This window comes from Chlorocebus sabaeus, chromosome 15 (assembly GCF_047675955.1).
Source record: "Chlorocebus sabaeus isolate Y175 chromosome 15, mChlSab1.0.hap1, whole genome shotgun sequence".
Taxonomy (NCBI): domain Eukaryota; kingdom Metazoa; phylum Chordata; class Mammalia; order Primates; family Cercopithecidae; genus Chlorocebus; species Chlorocebus sabaeus.
The window spans coordinates 16,966,428-16,986,877 of NC_132918.1; the positions used below are offsets into that span (position 1 = coordinate 16,966,428).

At 36.6% G+C, this 20,450-nt stretch overlaps 2 protein-coding genes across 4 annotated transcripts in view; one reads left to right on the forward strand and one right to left on the reverse strand.

Moving 5' to 3' along the window:
• ECT2 (epithelial cell transforming 2) overlaps positions 1-20,450 on the reverse strand; it is a 72,685-nt gene that overhangs the window by 25,173 nt on the left and 27,062 nt on the right. For all 3 annotated transcript variants that reach the window (XM_007972088.3, XM_007972090.3, XM_037988556.2), the window contains 4 exons: positions 15,343-15,411; positions 13,650-13,760; positions 12,742-12,838; positions 10,669-10,750 (listed from right to left, as the gene is read on the reverse strand). In XM_007972088.3, the coding sequence (XP_007970279.1) occupies positions 10,669-10,750; positions 12,742-12,838; positions 13,650-13,760; positions 15,343-15,411 (359 nt within the window). The remainder of the gene's footprint in view (positions 1-10,668; positions 10,751-12,741; positions 12,839-13,649; positions 13,761-15,342; positions 15,412-20,450) is intronic.
• Positions 2,038-2,682, forward strand: LOC103221239 (small ribosomal subunit protein eS10-like). The gene has a single exon (XM_037988560.2). The coding sequence runs from the start codon at positions 2,053-2,055 to the stop codon at positions 2,596-2,598; it is 546 nt and encodes a 181-aa protein (XP_037844488.2). The 5' UTR covers positions 2,038-2,052; the 3' UTR covers positions 2,599-2,682.

Here is a 20,450-nt window from a genome sequence, read left to right on the forward strand (position 1 = left end):
CACTATAGCCTGGGTGACTGGGTGAGACTATCTCCAATAAATAAATGAATTAATTAATTAAAATAATCATTTTAAATAAAGAAGACAGTATTTTTAACCGGAAATGGGGAAATTAAATAGATGCCAGAAGAAATGTAGGACAAAACAGAAAACGCCCGCAGTTTAGAAGATGGCTGATAAACAGATTCTGGAATTAAAAATTAAAACCTATTGCAATTTTATTAAAAGTTGATCAATACTTCAAGTAAAACTCATTGTTTTAAACATAGAGATTCAGACTTTGGTCCTAGATCAATCAGTGCACTCCTGACACCAATGTTTAATTTTTAGAAAAAACTTACAAAGAAATCCTTTCCAACCCTGTCAACCTGATCACACATAAACCTTCCTTTATAAAGCCCAGCCTTCATAAACCCTCTGTGACTTGTTTAGATCCTTTATCATTTTCTCGAACACCTACTTAGTCCTATAATTTTTCGTTTTTGATATTGGAGCAACCATTTTGCCTTAGAACAAAAATTTATCACACACATTTAAAAATTATTATTTAACTAAAAATACATCTTTATATCCATAACTATCTTTGCATCTCTCTCTCCCCCTCTCCCCCACACTGGTTTCTCCTCCAATTTTAATTTTCTTCTTAAATTTATATTTTGAAACAAACTTTAAATAACCTGTGAATTTGACAAAATCATTATTTTTTAATTAAAAAAACGCATTGTCCTCTTATAATGTTATGTGTATTAATAGATCTAAGCATATTTAGTATTTTTATAAAATTTACGAATCCAAGAACCAGCCTATTTATATTCAGCAATTTGTTTTCATTTTTCTCTTATTTGGATATGACTCAGGCATTTAATGAGCTGTCTATTACTTAATTTAATGTAACATAACTTAAAGATTTCAAATTACTTGCAAAGTTTAGTTATAAATGTTTATCCCATTTACAGTTACATAAATTTTTTAGCAATTATGCCTAGATTCATTATGAAATTTGAGGTATTAGAGCTAGTCATTATTTTAAGTTACTTTTTACTAATCAGAATTATAACCTGTTAATATCAGATATTTACCTAAGTAAGAACCTAAAGTGAAATACATGGGTATGTTGTAAATAACTCAGAAGATACAGCTGTTTTTATTAAATCAATAATATTAATTTAATCTCACATATCAAAGAATTACATGAAGATCATTTCAATTTAGGCTGGACTTAAAGCTCCATGACTTTAAAACATTTGGCAGCAACAAACATAAAACTGTTTAACTACTAATTCCAAGCAAAAATGTATTTTGACAATTTTGAAAGACTTTTTTTTTTTTTTTTTTTTTGATAGCATCTCACTCTGACACCCAGGCTGGAGTGCAGTGGTGCAATCTTGGCTCACTGCAACCTCCACCTCCTGGTTCAAGCGATTCTCCTGCCTCAGCTCTGAGTAGCTGGGACTACAGGCACACACCATACCACCATGGCTGGCTAATTTTTGTATTACAATAGCATCAAAAAGAATAAAATACTTAAGAATAACTTTAACAAGAAACCCACAAAGCTTATCCTCTGAAAAACCACAAAATACAGTTGAAAGAAATTAAAAGTAAATAAATGGAAATATTCATAAATCAGAAGATTTAATACTGCTAACATAGGCCAAGTGCGGTGGCTCATGCCTGTAATCGAAGAACTTTGAGAGGCCAAGGTGGGTGGATCACCCAAGGTCACGAGTTCGAGACCAGCCTGGCCAACAAGATAAAACCCCATCTCTACTAAAAACACAAAAAATTAGCCAGGCATGATGGTGCACACCTGTAGTCCCAGCTACTCGGGAGGCTGATGCTGGGGAATCACTTGAACCCGGGAGGTGGAGATTGCAGTGAGCCGAGACCATGCCACTGTACTCCAACCTGGGTGACAGCGAGACTCCGTTTCAAAAAATAATAATAATATTGCTAAGATAATACTCCTCAAATTGATGTACAAATTCAATAAAATTCCTATACACATTCCCCACAGTTTTTTGTTGTTGTTGTTTTTCGGAAACTGACAAGATGCTCCTAAAAGCTACATGCCGGGCCCCGGACCCTGCAGCCGCCGAGATGTTGATGCCTAAGAAGAACCGGATTGCCATTTACGAACTCCTTTTTAAGGAGGGAGTCATGGTGGCCAAGAAGGATGTCCACATGCCTAAGCACCCGGAGCTGGCAGACAAGAATGTGCCCAACCTTCATGTCATGAAGGCCATGCAGTCTCTCAAGTCCCGAGGCGACGTGAAGGAACAGTTTGCCTGGAGACATTTCTACTGGTACCTTACCAATGAGGGTATCCAGTATCTCCGTGATTACCTTCATCTGCCCCCGGAGATTGTGCCTGCCACCCTACGCCGTAGCCGTCCAGAAACTGGCAGGCCTCGGCCTAAAGGTCTGGAGGGTGAGCGACCTGCGAGACTCACAAGAGGGGAAGCTGACAGAGATACCTACAGACGGAGTGCTGTACCACCTGGTGCTGACAAGAAAGCCGAGGCTGGGGCTGGGTCAGCAACCGAATTCCAGTTTAGAGGCGGATTTGGTCGTGGACGTGGTCAGCCACCTCAGTAAAATTGAAGAGGATTATTTTGCATTGAATAAACTTACAGCTAAAAAACCTTAAAAAAAAAAAAAGAAAAAAAAAAAGCTACATGCCAAATTTATGGAACTCAGAATAGCAAAACCAATTCTGAAAAAGAACAAAATTGGAAGACACATACTTCCCAATTTCAAAACTTAAAGTACAGTAATCAAGGCAGTGTGATACTGGAATAAGCACAGACATACAGATCAATGAAACCGAACTGAGAGTAAAAAAATAAACCCTTACATTTATGGTCAGCTGACTTTCAGCAATGGTACAAAAACAATTCAGTGGAGAAAGGATACTCTTTGCAACAAACACTGCTAGAATAGATTTCCATATTTTAAAAAATGAACTTCAATCTATACCATGTGCTATGTACAAAAATTAACTCAAAATGGATCATAGACCTAAATGAATTTTACCTAAAGACTAATCCCACAAACATTCTTAAAGAAAATAAGAAAAAAATCCTTGTGACCTTTGGTTAAGCAAATATTTCTTAGATAAAACTATAAAAGCACAATCCACTAAAATAAAATTTGCTAAATTAGACTTAAAAATCTAGAACTCTTATTTTTTCAAGAAATTGTAAAAAGAAAAAAGCAAGCCAGAAACTAGGAGAAAATATTTGCAAATCATGTATCTTTTTTTTTTTTTTAAAGCCTTTTAACTCAAATATATAAAGAACTCTCAAAATTCAATTACAAAAAAAAAAAACACAATTTTTTTTCAAGTAGACAAAAGATTTGAACAGGCATATCACCAAAGAAAGTAATACGACAGCAAACAATCACATGAAAAGACATTTAACATCATTTGTCATGAAAATGCAAATCAAAACCACCAGGAAAGACAACCAAACATCTATTAGAATGTCACAAATTAAAATGACTGGCCAGGCCAGGTGTGGTGGCTCACACCTGTAATCCCAGCACTTTGGAAGGCTGAGGAGGGTGGATAGATTGAGGTCAGGAGTTCGAGACCAGACTGGCCAACATGGTGAAACTCTGTCTCTACTAAAAATACTAAGCTGGGCATGGTGGCAGGTGCCTGTAATCTCAACTACTTGGGAGGCTGTGGCAGGAGAATTGCTTGAACCAGGAAGGGGGAGGTTGCAGTGAGCAGAGACTGTACCACTACACTCCAGCCTGGGCAAAAGAGTAAGACTCCATCTCAAAAAGTAAGAATAAAAAAGTAAAAAATAGGCCGGGAGCAGTGGCTCATGCCTGTAATCCCATCACAGACCGAGGCAGGCAGATGATGAGGTCAGGAGATCGAGACCATCTTGGCTAACATGGTGAAACCCCGTCTCTACTAAAAATACAAAAATTAGCTGGGAGTGGTGGCATGTGCCTGTAATCCCAGCTACTCGGAGGCTGAGTCAGGAGAATCACTTGAACCAGGGAGTCGGAGGTTGCAGTGAGCCGAGATCGCGCCACTGCACTGTAGCCTGGTGACAGAGACTCCATCTCAAAAATAAATAAAAAATGAAATCACTGACCATACCAATTGTTGGTAAGGACGTGGAAACTCTGGAACACCACACACTGTTGGTGGGAATGCAAAATAATACAACCGTCTTGCCAACAGTTCGGCAGTTTCTTAGAAATGCATACACCTTGCTGGGTGCAGTAGCTCCACCTATAATTCCTGCACTTTGGAGGCCAAGACAGGCAGACTGCTTGACTCCAGGAGTTTGAGACCAGCCTAGACAACACAGTGAAACCCCGTCTCCACAAAAAAAAGAAAAAAGTAGCCAGGTATGGTACCACAGCACCAGTAGTCCCAGCTACTCAAAAGGCTGAGGTGGGATGATCACTTGAGCCTGGGAGGTGGAGGTTGTAATGAGCCAACATTATACCACCACATTCAAGCCTGGGTCACAGAATGAGATACCACCCCCTCCACCAAAAAAAGGAAAAACCTACTATCTGACCTGCCATTCCTATTCCTAGGAATTTATTCAAGAGAAATGAAGGCACATGTCTATACAAACTTGTTCACAAATGTTCACAGCAGCTTTACTTGGAACAGCCAAGAACTGGAAACAACATGAAAAGGGATGAATTGTGATACAGTCATACAATGGAAAATAAAAGAAAATTAACTATTGAAATAAGCAACAATAAGGACTAACCTCAAAGTAATTATGCTGAGTAAAAAAAAAAAAGAAAAAAAAAAAAGCCAGACAAAATATTCCATGTGTATCAAATCATAGAAAGTGCATATAGGCATACCTCACTTTATTGTGCTTTACTTTATTGTGCTTCACATACAGAGTTTTTTCTTTGTTGTTGCTGTTGTTGTTTCACAGATTGAACGTTTGTAAGCAACCCTGTGTCAAGTAGGTCTATCATGTCATTTTTCTAACAGTATGTGCTTACTTCATGTCTCTATCACATTTTGCTACTTCTCTCAATATTTCAAACTTTCTCATTATTATTTTATCTGTTACAGTGAGCTGTGATCAGTGATCTTTGATGTTACTATTGTAATTGTTTTGGGACACCACAATGCCGATGAGACATCAAACCTAATTGATAAATGTGTGTGTATTCTGAGTGCTCCACCAACTAGCCATTCCCCCCACCTCTCTCTCCTCTTGCTTCTCCATTCCCTGAGATACAACAATATTGAAAGTAATAACCAACCCTGCAACGTCCTCTATTTAAGTGAAAGGAGGAGTCACACATTTCTCACTTCAAATCAAAAGCTACAAATGGTTGAGTTTAGTAAGAGAGGCAAGATGAAAACAGAGATAGTCCTAAAGCTACTCCTCTTGCACCGAACAGCGAAACTGTGAATGCAAAAGAAAAGTTCTCGAAGAAAAATGAAAAGTGTTACTCCAGTGACATGAATAATAAGTAAAACAACCTTATTACTGATATGGAGCATGTTTGAGTGGTCCAGACAGAAGATCAGACCAGCCTTAACAATCCAGAACAAGCCCCTCTCTAATTCAGAACAAGTTTTTAACTCTCTTCAATTCTGCAAAAGCTGTGGGAGGTAAGAAAGTTGCAGAAGAAAAGTTTGAAGTTAGCAGAGTTGGTTTATGGAAGTTTAAGAAGCTATTTCTGTAACATAAAAGTACAAGGTGAAGCAGCAAGTGCTAATAGAGAAGCTACAGCAAGTTATCCAGAAAATCTAGCTAAGATAATTGAAGAAAGTAGCTCTACTAAACAACAGATTTTCAGTGTAGACAAAACAGCCTTCCAGTAGAAGGTGCTTTCTAGGACTTTCACAGCTAGAGAGAAGTCAATGCCTGGTTTCAGAGCTTCATAGGACAGGCTGACTCTTTTGTTAGGGGTGACTGACTATGTTGAAGCCAATGATCATTGACCATTCTGAAAACACTAGGGCCCTTATGAATTATGCTAAATTGACTGTCTGTGCTCTATAAATGAAACAACAAAGCATGGATGACAGCACATCACCATGGTTTACTAAATTGTCTTTTTTGTTTTTGAGACAAGAGTCTTGTTCTGTCATCCAGGCTGGAGTGCAGTGGCACAATCGGTTCACTGCAACATCCAGCTACTGGATTCAAGCAATTCTCATATGTCAGCCACTGAGTAGCTGGGATTACAGGTGTGCATCATCACACCCAGCTAATTTTTGTACTTTTAGTACAGACGGCGTTTTGCCATGTTGGTCAGGCTGGTCTAAAACTCCTGGCCTCAAATGATCTGCCCACCTTGGCCTCCCAAAGTGCTAGGATTACTGGCATGAGCCACTGTACCCTGCCCTACTAAATCTTTTAAGCCCACTCTTGAGACCTACTGCTCAGAAAAATATTCCTTTCAAAAGATTACTGCTTATTGACAATATACCTGGTCATCCAAGAGCTCTGATGGAGATGTACAAGGAGATTTTGTTTTCATGCCTGTCAGCTCAACATCCAATTCTGCAGCCCATGAATCAAGGAGTAATTTCAATTTTCAAGTCTTAAGAAACACATTTCACAAGGCTATAGCTGCCACAGATAGAACAGATCCATCAGAAGAGTCACAAGAATCACTAAGTCAACTGAAAACCTACTGGATGATATCCAAAAGAGCAAAGAATATTTTTCCAAGTAGAAGTGAGCACTGGGATATTTTAGTGCCAGGCTGCAGTGGACAGCCACAACAAAACCTCTCTTTTATTTTCTTTTCATAAGTAAAACACTAGACTCTAGATTCAGCTGAGATGTGGTGTGTTACAAAGCAGGCCTTTCCTACAGGGGTTACAGAGGCCGGCGTTTCTTCCCTTGGTAGGAATGGCGTGAGCTGTGTTGTGGGGCAGGCCACTGGTTTGCAGGCTGTATCATTAGAGGGCATAAGCCAATTGATCTTTTGCAGTTTCTATTAAACTTGAACTGACAAAAAAAAAAAAAGAAAAAGAAAACCTACTGGAAAGCATTCACCATCTGGGTTGCCATTTAAGACCTTACATCGGGCAGGTAAAACTGAGAGTGAGAGATAGGAGGCAAGGGTAGAGACCTCAAGGAAGTAACTGTCAAGGTTCAGAGAGCCTGCAGTGGTCAGCAGCAGAGAGGTGAGGGAGACAAAACCAAAAGCCAGAGCTCAGCCAAGGAGGAGGTACAAATTAAAACGAAGGGGAAAAAAAAAAAAAAAAGAACATTTGTCAATAGTGGGAGGTCAAAATATCGACATTAATAGTTTGGAAGAAGTTGATTCCAATCCTTACGGATGACTTTGAGGGGTTCAAGATTTCAGTTGCAGAAGGAATTGCAGATGTGGCAGAAGTAGCAAGTGGACTACAATTAGAAGTAGAGGCTAAAGATGGGACTGAATTGCTGCAATCTCATAAACAAACCTGAACAGATAAAAGAGCTGCTTCTTACATATAAGCAAAGAAAGTGGTTTCTTGAGATGGAATCTACTCCTGGTGAAGATCCTGTGAACATTGTTGAAATGACAAGAAAGGATTTAGAATACTACTTAGTTGATAACATGGTGTAAAAATCTAAGAGAACTGACCCCAACTTTGTAGTTTAATATGGGTTAAATTCTGTCCAACAGCACTGCATGCTACAGAGAAATCGTTCATGAAAGGAAAAGTCCATTGATATGGCCAACTTCACTGCTGTCTTATTTTAAGAAAGTGCCGGCCGGGTGTGGTGGATCATGCCTGTAATCCCAATACTTTGGGAGGTTGAGGTGAGCAGATCGTTTTGAGTTCAGGAGTTTGTGACCAGCCTGGGCTACATGGCAAAACCCCATCTCTACAAAAAACCATAAAAATTAGCTGGGTGTGGTGGTGCACACCTATAATCCCGGCTACTCAAGAGGCTGAGGTGGGAGGAGGTGGAGGCTGCAGTGAGTTGAGACTGTGTCACTGCATTCCAGCCTGGGTGACCAGAGTGAGACCCTGTCTCAAAAACAAAAACAAAAACAAAAAAGAGAGAGAGAGAGAGAGAAACAATTACCACAGCCATCCCAGCCTTCAGCAACCACCACCCTGGTAAGCAGTCATCAACATCAAGGCAAGATCCCCCACTAGCAAAAAGACTATAACTTACTGAAGGCTCAGATAATTGTTAGCATTTTCTTTTTTCTTTTTTTTTTTTTGAGATAGAGTCTTGCTCTGTCATCCAGGCTAGAGTGCAATGGTGCAATCTCAGCTCACTGCAACCACTACCTCCTGGGTTCAAGCGATTCTCCTGCCTCAGCCTCCCAAGTAGCTGGGATTACAGACACCCACCACCGCACCTGGCTAATTTTTGTATTTTTAGTAGAGACAAGATTTCACCATCTTGGCCAGTCTGGTCTCGAACTCCTGACTTCATGATCCACCCGCCTCAGCCTCCCAAAGTGTTGGGATTACAGACGTGAGCCACCACGCCCCACCTGTTGGCATTTTTAACAATAATTTTTCATTAAGGTATGTACATTAATTTTTAAACATAATACTACTGCACAATTCACAGGCTATAGTATAGTGTAAACATAACTTTTATACGCCCTGAGAAATGAAAAAATTTACACGACTTGCTTTATTGGGATATTTCCTTTATTGTCACGGTCTGCAACCTAACCCGCAGTATCTGAGGCATTCCTAAATTACAGTGATAGACGGTTGCCTTGGGAAGGGTAAAACAGGATGGGCCAGAAAAAGAGATTACCAAGGCGCATGAGTAAATGTTGGGGGTGATGGAAATGTTCCTCATCTTGATTATAGTGACGGTTTCATGGGAGCATATGTGTGCTGAAATTAATCAAACTATATTTTAAATATGCGTAGTTTAAGAAAAAAGCCATATTTGAAGTAACTAAAAACATATATCTACAACAAATATTGAAAATCTAAGCATGTATAACTGATGTTGCTAGAATCCAATTTTAGTAGGGTTTTTAGTTTGCTTAAATGGCAAGGACTAGTGAATTGGTGCTGTGTCATTATTTCCTGCATCTGACAGGTTACGGTGGTTTTAATCAACCATAATAAGCATTAAATCTCTAGGCTAAATGTTCAAGAATCTTGAGAATTTAGATCTGGTAAAATTCTATAAGGCTTCTAAATCAGCATCACAATTCGACATTAAAATATTAGCTCCTATAATTTAACATTTATTGAAAATCTATGAGAAAAGCACTTAGGGTAAGGATATACTAAAAATAGAAGTTCTCAAGAAACTTAAATAATGTCTTACTGATTCAGCCCATTATCCCTCCAGCAGCCAGCTTGACACTATTCTAAAGAAGGCAACAGGTCAAATGACTAATCATTTGCTACTTTTCCTTACTTATTTTATAATCTTTGCTTACCAAAGTATATTATATATAAATAACAAATAGCATAGCCACTTGTAGAGTATTCTACACTCCAAACAGATAAATTGAGCAAGTAACAACATCTCAGTTTCTTTTATAAAAATATGAAAATAATGACTGCCTACTTCATAAAGTTGGTTGAAAAGATCAAGGTAAATAATGTGTGTCAGAGTACTTTAAACCATAAGGTGTTGAAAAATTACAGAGAATTGTCATCATAATAGTCTCAATACCATTATCCTGGTCCCAGGGGAAAAAAATCAAAAGCATGATGGCTGGCTGGTGAACGTACAAAATACATAAGCAAACAAGAAAACAAAACAAAACAAAAAAAGTATATACACTTGGCCCCCCATATCTGCAGATGCTGATTGTAGGGGACTTGAGCACCTGCAGATTTTGGTATCTGAGGGAGTCTTGGGACACCTGTTTACATAACCCTTTCAGCAACAACAAAAGCTGGTAATAACTAATTTGAGCATTATTGTCTCAAATAAGAGAATGAGAGAGAGGTCTCCGCTGAATCCCCTCTCTAGAGCTAGTGAAGTTTCTCTTTAAGAGCCCTTCTGGAAGCCTTTTAAGAAACTCTCATACAGAAGCACCCTGGAATCTCAGAAATTAATTAAATCTATTAAATACACTGATATATAAAGTCCGCTTAAAGTACCTTCTCTGAGGCGAAACAGAAACAGCCAATAGCAAGAGAGTTTTCCACTCTGCTCCTAACATTTCTGATCAGTCCTGCTTCCAACAGGCTACAGTAAGCAGCCTAAGTTTATGATCAAACTCCCCAAATCAATTTCATTGAATTTATACTTATAATACATTTCCAACCAATCCTGCCAATTCAATTCCACAGAACTCTAGGTAGAAAACAAAAAGTTTAAAAATTAATGTGAAAAAGTATTATAAACTTTAAATTTCACTGTGGTCACATTCTCAAGTTACATTTGGGCAATCCACATTAATATGAAGACAGAAACAAGCTATGACTAGAGTTATATGAAGAAAATGTCTATTAGCGAATTTGTAACATTTTCAAGTTTCTAAACTATTATTCTCTGTGCACAATAGTTTAATACCTTCAGAAATAAATGTTTTGATTAATGAATGTATTCTTAAAACACTTCATTTTAATGTGTAACTACACTATTAGAAAAATAATTTAGACATTTCACAAAAATTTGCTATTGATACTTTCCTATTTATGATTCTAGTTTTCTATTAATTCCATTCGAAATCTAAGGCACGATCAAAAATTGAAAATAATGCACTTACATCATTACTTCCTTTAGTGATCCAATAGCTTTTTCTAAAGTGCTTTTGTCTGGATTTTCATCAGCTGTATGCTTCTTAAGATCTGTAATAACACAATGTTTTTCCATGCATAAAAAAATTCAGTGATTTCTCATCTAAGACTAAACTGCTGTCCATCTTGATATAGCTAATTTTTAAAGATAATATTCAATCTTTACTTAAAAAAAGTTTTAAGCACTGTTCCCTAAAAGCTCTCTTATTACACATCTGTTAAGGTTTCCATTTTTACTGACTAAATTTTCAGAATATGTAATCCTGATTTTCTTACACTGCTGTTCCAATCCCTTCAAGTAATACTTGGGGACTCCTAAAGTCCTCAAACTTTCTCCATAGTGCTAAATGAAAACACATGATCCTCAATAAGCTCAGAAATCATAATGTATTTTGAGTTTCATACTGGGGCCCCTGGCTACATCACAGAGAGCATCTGCTATCTTTAAGCACAGATTTTGGTACCTTAGAGATTTATACTTAATACATTGACTCTTCTAATCCAGGTTGTTTATTTGTGTTCCCTGTGCCATCCTTGGCATATTCTTATCAAATCTAGGTTTAATCTAGTACCACTGTCCACCTAATCTCTCATGTGGAATAATAGTAATAAAGCCTAGAAATCATTTTATTTATAACGTTTATGAATTTCTACAAGTACTTAATAATGAAGATATGCAAATTAGAAGAAAACCACAATGTTTTGGAAACCTGAAGTCTGTTCATATATTCTCCTTATAATTTGTAAATCAGAATAGTTTTAAATAGTGGACAAATCTTTTTATAAGCCAGTAATTCTCAACTATGTAACTCTAAAAAACAAAAAAAAAGTCAAAATTTTAGTTAGTACTATAATTCACATACTAACCAAGATTTTTACAGAAAATAACAGATTAAACAGTCACAAAATTTGCCTCCTTGTCTGCTGTAAATATTAGTGTAGATTTAGCTTAGGAATTAAATATTTTATTATAGACTTTTTCCTGTTTATAATTTAGTTATCCTCCTTTTTTTTTTTTAATTATTTTTAGAGACTGGGTCCCTGTATGTTGCCCAGGCTGGTCTCCAACTCCCGGGTTTACCCTCAGTGTTCCAAAGTGCTGGAATTACAGGCTATAATTTTGTTTTCATACTTAAGAATAAAATAAAAATGGATACTGTCCTTAGCCAGCTAAATATAACAGAATATATATACACATTTTTTACCACAGGCAAAATTTATGCAGACAAATTATCTGCTGTAAAATTCCCTTCTATTGATATCTATAGTTCAGTTCTAGAAGAAACAGGTATGTTTCAAGAGTACTCTGAACAATCTAAGGTCAAAAAAAGTAAGCAAAAAGCCAAGTATATAGAACTTTACTAAAATTCAAAAACAGGCTACAAAAACTTGGGATGTACAAATTATCTTCTCGTGATTTTGTGGGCAAATTTTGTATGTACTTGGATGTAAAATGATTTTGAATTAGTGACACACCATGAAATATTAAGAAAACTTTTAAATGAAAAGACAAGGCCGGGCGCGGTGGCTCAAGCCTGTAATCCCAGCACTTTGGGAGGCCGAGACGGGCGGATCACGAGGTCAAGAGATCGCGACCATCCTGGCGAACACGGTGAAACCCCGTCTCTACTAAAAAATACAAAAAAACTAGCCGGGCGAGGTGGCGGGCGCCTGTAGTCCCAGCTACTCGGGAGGCTGAGGCAGGAGAATGGCGTAAACCCGGGAGGCGGAGCTTGCAGTGAGCTGAGATCCGGCCACTGCACTCCAGCCTGGGCGACAGAGCCAGACTCCATCTCAAAAAAAAAAAAAAAAAAAAAAGAAAAGACAAAATATATACTACTAATCAAAATAAAATATTTCAGGCCAAGCTGAATTTTAGTAGCACCAGTGACTATTTTTTAAGATAATCCATAAAGTAAAACATACATAAACTTTAATGCTGAAATCTAAGAAACTCTAAAAATGAGAAGAAATTCAACTTTTTTGGGAAAAACAATTCTATTAAAATATCTGACGTAGTTTGAAACAGATCAGACAGGTACCGTTTAAAAGTAATGCAACACTGGGTAACCTCTGTACTGGTCGGATAAGAAGTTCAACAAGGCTCTGCCGTCCACATTCTGGTTTTGCTTGGTTTATCTGAAAAAAATTTATTCAACAATTTCAAAAAAGGTTTTCTGCAAAGATTATATGCCCTACTTTTACTGGATTACACTTTATCATTAGTGTCCCTGATACAAACTAATAGAGAAGAGGTGGAATTTCTCTGTGGTAGATTACTTGGCTGAATAATTTTCCAGGGCCTGAAATGGCCTCTTGGCCAGCCAGTGGTTAACATCTTACATAAAAAGTGAGTTCCTCTACACACTCCTATATATCCCACCTTAAATTTCTCTTAAGTCTACATCATTCACAAGAAAAAGTACATTTAATAATATTAATTATGCTAATACCACTAAATAAACAAAGTAAGGAACTGATAAGAAAAAAAATCATTAAAAGCAAAACAAATCTCACTGGAAAATCATTAGGTGTTTTGAAAACTAAAATACATAAAACTTTTTCAAAAACTTTTTGTAGAGATGGGAGTCTCACTATGTTGCTCAGGATGATCTCAAACTCCTAGCCTCAAGCAATCCTCCCTCATCAGTCTCCCAAAGTGCTAAGATTACAGGCTGACATTGGCCAGTGCACCTGGCCACAACTTCAAAAAAAAAAAAAAAGGCCACATATAACATTCTTATTCCTTCAACCACCTCCTGGCACCTAACACTGAATATAACAAACCTTCCAAAGCTAAACATCATGGTCACCCACAAGTACAACTAAAACTAACAGATATTAATAGATACATTTTACTAAAGTTAAAATTTACTTCATTGTTTCATAATTTTGGTGAATTACTTCAGAAATAATTCTCAAATTTTTATTTGAAAGAAATATACATTACCTTGAGAAAAGCATGAAATCTTGGTTTCTGTTTTTCACATTTAATAATTGTTTCCTTGCTCATTTCAAAGAAGTTTACAAAGGGAGGGTAGGTTTTTACCAAATCTTTTGACTAGAAAGAAAAGGGAGGAAAACATTATTTGTTATGCATTTGTCACCCTTAGAGACAATGTAACTTAAAGTCAAATAATTAATAGTCACAATCTGAAATATTGGATACAAAGTTTAAAGTAAGTTTTGTCTCAAATTAAATATAGGAATTTATTTCATAAATTTCTCAGTAAAGAATTGCTAAACAAAATACATCAATTGGTATACATAGTCTAAAACATGAAAACACCCAGAAAAAAAACAAAAGATATGTTAAAGCTTATTGTGTTGATACAAACATGATAAAGAAAACGTCTATGAGTTTAAAAAATATTAATTAAATTACAGCTGATCTATGTAGATTCCAAAAGCATGGTATTTATTCAAAAATCCAAACCGTCATTAAAAGACCAGTTATATTACCCAAAAATGCAAGCAAGAAAAGGAAAAGTGTTGGCTGATTGAGAAAACTAAAAAGTATCAAAAAAAAATGAGAAAAGAATTTGTAAATTTTTAATTCTCAACCAAACTGAAAAAACACCTAAGAGATTATTTTGTAAGGTAAGAAGTTAGAGGCCTCAAAAAATAAAAGTATAAATGCCAGTGCTCAAGGCACTGAAACTTACAAATCCTATTTAAAGAGATTCAAAGAAACATATAAATTCTATTCATAGAACCTTGTCGAAATGAATTTATAAAACTTAAGTTGTGTGGTTCTTATCCTAGTAAGAGGCAGTTCATTAGAAGCCTTTAAATAGAAACAAACATGACAGCAAAAAGTGTTATCAACTAAGAAGGGAGAAAAATAAAAACTTCTTTGTACATCTGGTAGAATTCAGCAATACTCACAATAGCAAAGACATGGAGTCAACCTAAGCGCCCATCAATGATAGACTTGATAAAGAAAATGTGGTGCATATACACTACGGAATGCTATGCAGCCATTTAAAAAAAAAAAAAAATGCGAGATCATGTCCTTTGCAGGAACACAGCTGGAGCTGGAGGGCATCATCCTTAGCAAACTAACAAAGGAACAGAAAACCAACACCACACATTCTCACTTGTAAGTGGGAGCTAAATGATAAGAAGACATAAACACATAGAGGGGAACAACACATACCTGGGGCCTTTTGGAAGGTGGAGGGTAGGAGGAAGGAGAGGAACAGGAAAAATAACGAATAGGTACTAGGCTTAACACCTGGGTGATGAAACAATCTGTACAATTAACCCCCATGACACAGTTTTACCTATGTAATAAACCTGTACATGTACTCCTGAACTTAAAATGAAAATTAAATAATATATAAAATGAAAATACAATCTGTGGCCATTTATGAAGGGCAAATAACTTGATACATACTAAAACAATTATAGTACAGCATGATAATTTGCATTCTTCTAATAATCTTGAGCTATTAAGGTGTTAAATTGCATATAAAAGGCATGTTTCAGAAGACAAAGAACATTTCCAATATATTTTATAAACACAATCATGTCAAAGTTTTAAAACCTCTCACATTTAAATAGGTAAATTACATTCCTTGCCAGTCCTTGATGAGATCATATTTTAATCTGAAAACTTAAAAAGGAAATACAATACTTACATATTTCAGAAAAATGTCACCAATGCTTTTGCTCTCATCCCAATTAACTATAAGGTCTTCGAGATCATCCTGAAATAGCACGAGTTGAAATATTTAAAATTAAACCTGACAGCTCCTTATACAACTTTTAAAATTTCCGAGATACTCGTTGGAAAGAAGCACTTTACAGTGTCTGAATTTGATGTGTAAAATAATGAACATCCCATTCTTTCTCTTCAACAAGGAATTAACTTTTACTACAAAAAAAAATCCTTTGAAAAATAATTTTTAAAATATAAAGTCAACAAGTCTAACTTTCCAATATGATGTGATAACTCAATATTTTTTTCTTATTAACTATAAAGCTGATCGGTGTTATTAATTAAAGAAAACTACTTTCAATCCTGCTGCTGAAGCATCTTATTTAACATCAGTCATTAAAAACTGTAATCTCTAACGGGGGTCAGCAAATTTAAAAGTATGAATAAATGAGTGTGGCTGTGTTCCAATAAAATTTTTTTTAACCAAAACATGCAATAGGCTGGATTTGGCCCATGAAGCATAGTTTGTTAATTCTTCATGGTCTTTCTAAAATATTACTTCTTTGTAAAAACTTAGAAGAACATTTAAAAGCTTTATAATAAACAAACAAATCAGATAAAATGAGATGCCAAGAAATGGTATGCCCTAATTGAAATTCTAAGTGATTTTAAAGTACACATCAATCGACAAGCTCTTATACTAAAGACTCTCTAAAGTTTCATCAAAGACTGCTGGGACACCCTTTCAGTGGGATCCCTGAGATTAAAATTATTTTTGTAATACTGCTAAAGCATTATTTGACTTTTTCACTCATTCTCTCACAAGTATACAGTTGTTTTCTAGAAGCGACATGATATGTGATATTGCAACAGACTGAACGCAGAAGCAGATATGAAAACCAGTCTTCTATTAAGCCAGACAGTAAAAAAACTACAATACCACCACTCCCCTTACTAATTATTTTTGTTTGGGAAATTATTTTTCTTAAAGAATGGTACTTGTGTTGCGATGTAATTAGTTATATTTTAAGTGAATTAATATAAAATTAGATATCCCACATGCAAAAAGATGAAATTAAACCCTCACATCAAGCAAAACAACTTTTGAAATAAACAATCTTCAAAATCTTGAGTTAGGAAAAAAATTTCTAGATATGACACTGAAATCACAGTCCATAAAAAATGAATACAATGAACCTCATCAAAATTTAAAACTTTTGTATTTCAAGAAAACTTGTATCCAGAATTTACAGAGAAGCCTTACAACTCAAGAAGACAATCCAATTAAAAAACAGGCTATAGACAGTAGCCATTTCACAAAAAATAATATACAAATGGCTAATAACCATGTGAAAAGACACATCATTAATCATTAAGGAAATACAGTTAAAGCCACAAGAGATGTCTCCTCACCCACTAGGATGGTTATAAGGTAAGAAAAAAAAGATAAGTGTTTTTCAAGAATGAGGAGAAGTTGCAACTCTCATTCATTACTGGTGAAAATAACAACTGATGGGTCTGAGCTTCTCAAGAGGCTGACGTGGGAGGATCACTTGAGACCCAGAGTTTGAAGCTGGCCTGGGCAATTAGGCATGAACACATCTCTAAATTGATTAATTAATTAACTTTAAAATGATGGGAAAACCCTGGCATTTTCTCAGAATTTTTAAATATAAAACTACCATACAGCTCATCAATCCTACTCCTAGGTATCTATCAAGAGAAATGAAAACATGTCCACACAGACTTGCACACCACACTCTCACAGAAGCATTATTCATAATAGCCAAAAATGGAAACAATCTAAATGTCTATCAACTGGTGAACAGACTTTTAAAAATTAGTATAGCTATATAATGGAATATTATTTGACCAGAAACAAAGAACTTCTAACATGCTACATTTAGATGAACTAAAAAAAACATGCTAAGAGGAAACCATATATATAAGACCACATACTATATAAACACATTTACAACACTATATAGTGTATCAAATAGTATATCTATATGCTATGTGTATATACATAGTATCAATGTATAACATATTAAAGATATAAAATGTCTAGAAAACGCAAAATCATAGATACAGAAAGTACATTAGTGGTTGCCTATGGCTGGGCATAGAAAAAGATTAATTGTAAGTAGACATCTTATTTGGGGTGGGTAGTGAAAATGTCCTAGAGTGGATTTATGATGACAGTTGTACCACTTGGTTAAGTTATTAAAATAACTGAATTGTATCATATATTTAAAAAAAATTTTTTGTTTTTTTGAGACAGGGTCTTACTCTTTTGCTCAGGTTGGAGTGCAGTGGCACAATCACGGCTCACTGTAGCCTCAACCTCCCAAGCGCAAGCAATCCTCCCACCTAACCTGCCAAAGTAGCTGGGACTACAGGCATGTGCCACCACAGTCAGCTAACTTCTTTATTTTTTGCAAAAACGGGTTCTCACTATGTTGACCAAGCTGGTCTCAAATTCCTAGATTCAAGCGGTATTCCTGCCTCAGCCTTCCAAAGTGCTGGGATTACAGGCAGGAGCCACCAGGCCTGGCCTGAATTGTGTATTTTAAATAGGTGAATTTAAAAACATGTAAGATATACCTCAATAAAGCTGTTAAAATATAATACATCTTAAATAATATTTTAAAATTTTGAATACAGCAAATACCAATATATAAAATCCACATAAGTAAAACTTCCTCAATTTTTAAGAATGAAAAGGGATTCTAAAGACAAATAATTTAAGAATCACTGTCCTATATTAGTAGATTCAGTAAAGTTCAAAAAGGAGGAAAACTACTTTCAATAGCATAAAAGTAAACTCAAAGCAAGAATATCTTAACAGCCCACACACATCAAGAACTGGGAAGACTGAACTGTTCAGAATTGCACTTGAAAGAAAAAAAAAAGAAAGAAATATTATAAATGAGTCTAATCTTGGGGCAATACAATGCAGTGAATTCTGGCACTGACTACTGACGTTTAAATACTGGCTCTTGGGCTTGTTACTTCTGTGCCCTTGGACAAGTTATTTAAGCTATATGTTCCTCAATTTTCTATTCTGAAAAATGAGGAAAGTAATTATTTCTACATCATAGAGGATTTTATGAGCATAACTATCTGTTAGGGATTCCTCTAAATGCTTTACAAGTATTAATTCATAAACCTGTAAAATACTTATATAAGAACATTGCTCTAAGAAAGCAAAATCATCTTTTTTTTTTTTTTTTTTTTGAGGCGGAGTCTCGCTCTGTCGCCCAGGCTGGGGTGCAGTGGCCAGATCTCGGCTCACTGCAAGCTCCGCCTCCCGGGTTCCCGCCATTCTCCTGCCTCAGCCTCCCGAGTAGCTGGGACTACAGGCGCCCGCCACCTCGCCCGGCTAGTTTTTTATATTTTTTTAGTAGAGACGGGGTTTCACTGTGTTAACCAGGATGGTCTCGATCTCCTGACCTCGTGATCCGCCCGTCTCGGCCTCCCAAAGTGCTGGGATTACAGGCTTTAGGCACTGTGAAATATAGTCTGCTCCGTTTCTGGTTAACTTTTAATTCCTAATGCTTGTTGACTAAAGATTGCTGTCTTAGGCCGGGTGCCACAGCTCACAACTGTAATCCCAGCACTTTGGGAGGCCAAGGTGGGAGGATCACAAGGTCAGGAGTTTGAGACCAGCCTGGCCAGCATGATGAAACCCCGTCTCTACTAAAAATACAAAAAATTAGCCAGGCATGGTGGCACGGGCCTATAGTCTCAGCTACTCAGGAGGCTGAGGCAGGAGAATTGCTTGAACCCAGCAAGTGGAGGTTGCAGTGAGCTGAGATCATGCAATTGCACTCCAGCCTGGGCAACCGAGCAATACACCATCTCAAAAAAAAAAAAAAAAAAGATTGCTATTAGCTCAGGAACTAAGTAATAAAGGAACTAAGGCTTAGAGAGATTAAGTAACTTTCCTCAAATCACACAGCTGTGAACCAGTATTCAAACAGCTGTAAACCAGTATTCAAACTCAGGATTGTCTGACTCAGATTCCATGTTATTCCACAGTCGGCCCCATTAGAAAGGGGGACTCAGTTTGGCAGGCGAGTCCCCAATAGCTTTATTCATAACACCACTATTTCTTACAACATTTCTGGGGAAAATGCCCGATACAATTTAGGACAGAGACTGAGATGTATTTCCTCCTCCTTGTCTATAATACATCAGAAATTCTCATAAGATTCTCTCAACTTTTCCTCCAAAAGAAAGGACAATTGTACAGTTCTAAGACAAAGCAGATTCCAAAGCCTGGGCAAGAATATTAGAAAAGTGGGGAAGTCATAAACAGATGGGGCTTAAGAAAGCTAAGCTACTTACTTCTTTTCTTCCTTGTTAAGATTTATTCTGCACTGTTAAGTAGGTAGTAACAGTGCAGAATTAATCTTAACCAGGGTTTCTCTTTTGCTGAGCTCACTGCACAGTAAGCCAACATACATGGGTTCCTAAAACAAGTACACAATTCTTTGAGGCTTACACTAAAATAAGAAAAGATATATATATTAAAACAACAACAACAACAAAAAGAACTCTTATCAATCCCTCTCTCTTTTGTTTCATCATAGTTGTGTAAAAGTAGAATATTGGTTTATTTTTTGTTTTGTTTTGAGACAGGGTCTCACTCTGTTGCTCAGGCTGGAGTACTGTGGCATGATCTTGACTCACTGCAACCTCTGCCTCCTGGGTTCAAGCGATCCTACCACCTCAGTCTCCCGAAGAACTGGAACTACAGGCATGCGCCACCACACCCATCTAATTTTTGCATTTTTTGTAGCGATGGGGTTTTGCCTTGTTGCCCAGGCTGGTCTCACACTCCTGGGCTTAGGCAATCCACTCGCCTCGGCCTCCCAAAGTGCTGGGATTACAGACATGAGCCACTGTGCCCAGCTAAGAGTAGAAAATTATACAGCAAGGATTAATGATGTTTAATCCTGAAAAAGAAAAATTCATACTGAGGAAAAGAGAGAGATGTAGATAACAACCTCAAATATTTTCATCTTACTCGAAACATCAGCTCACAAGATCTTGGAAGCAAATTAAGAATGAGGCTACTAAAGT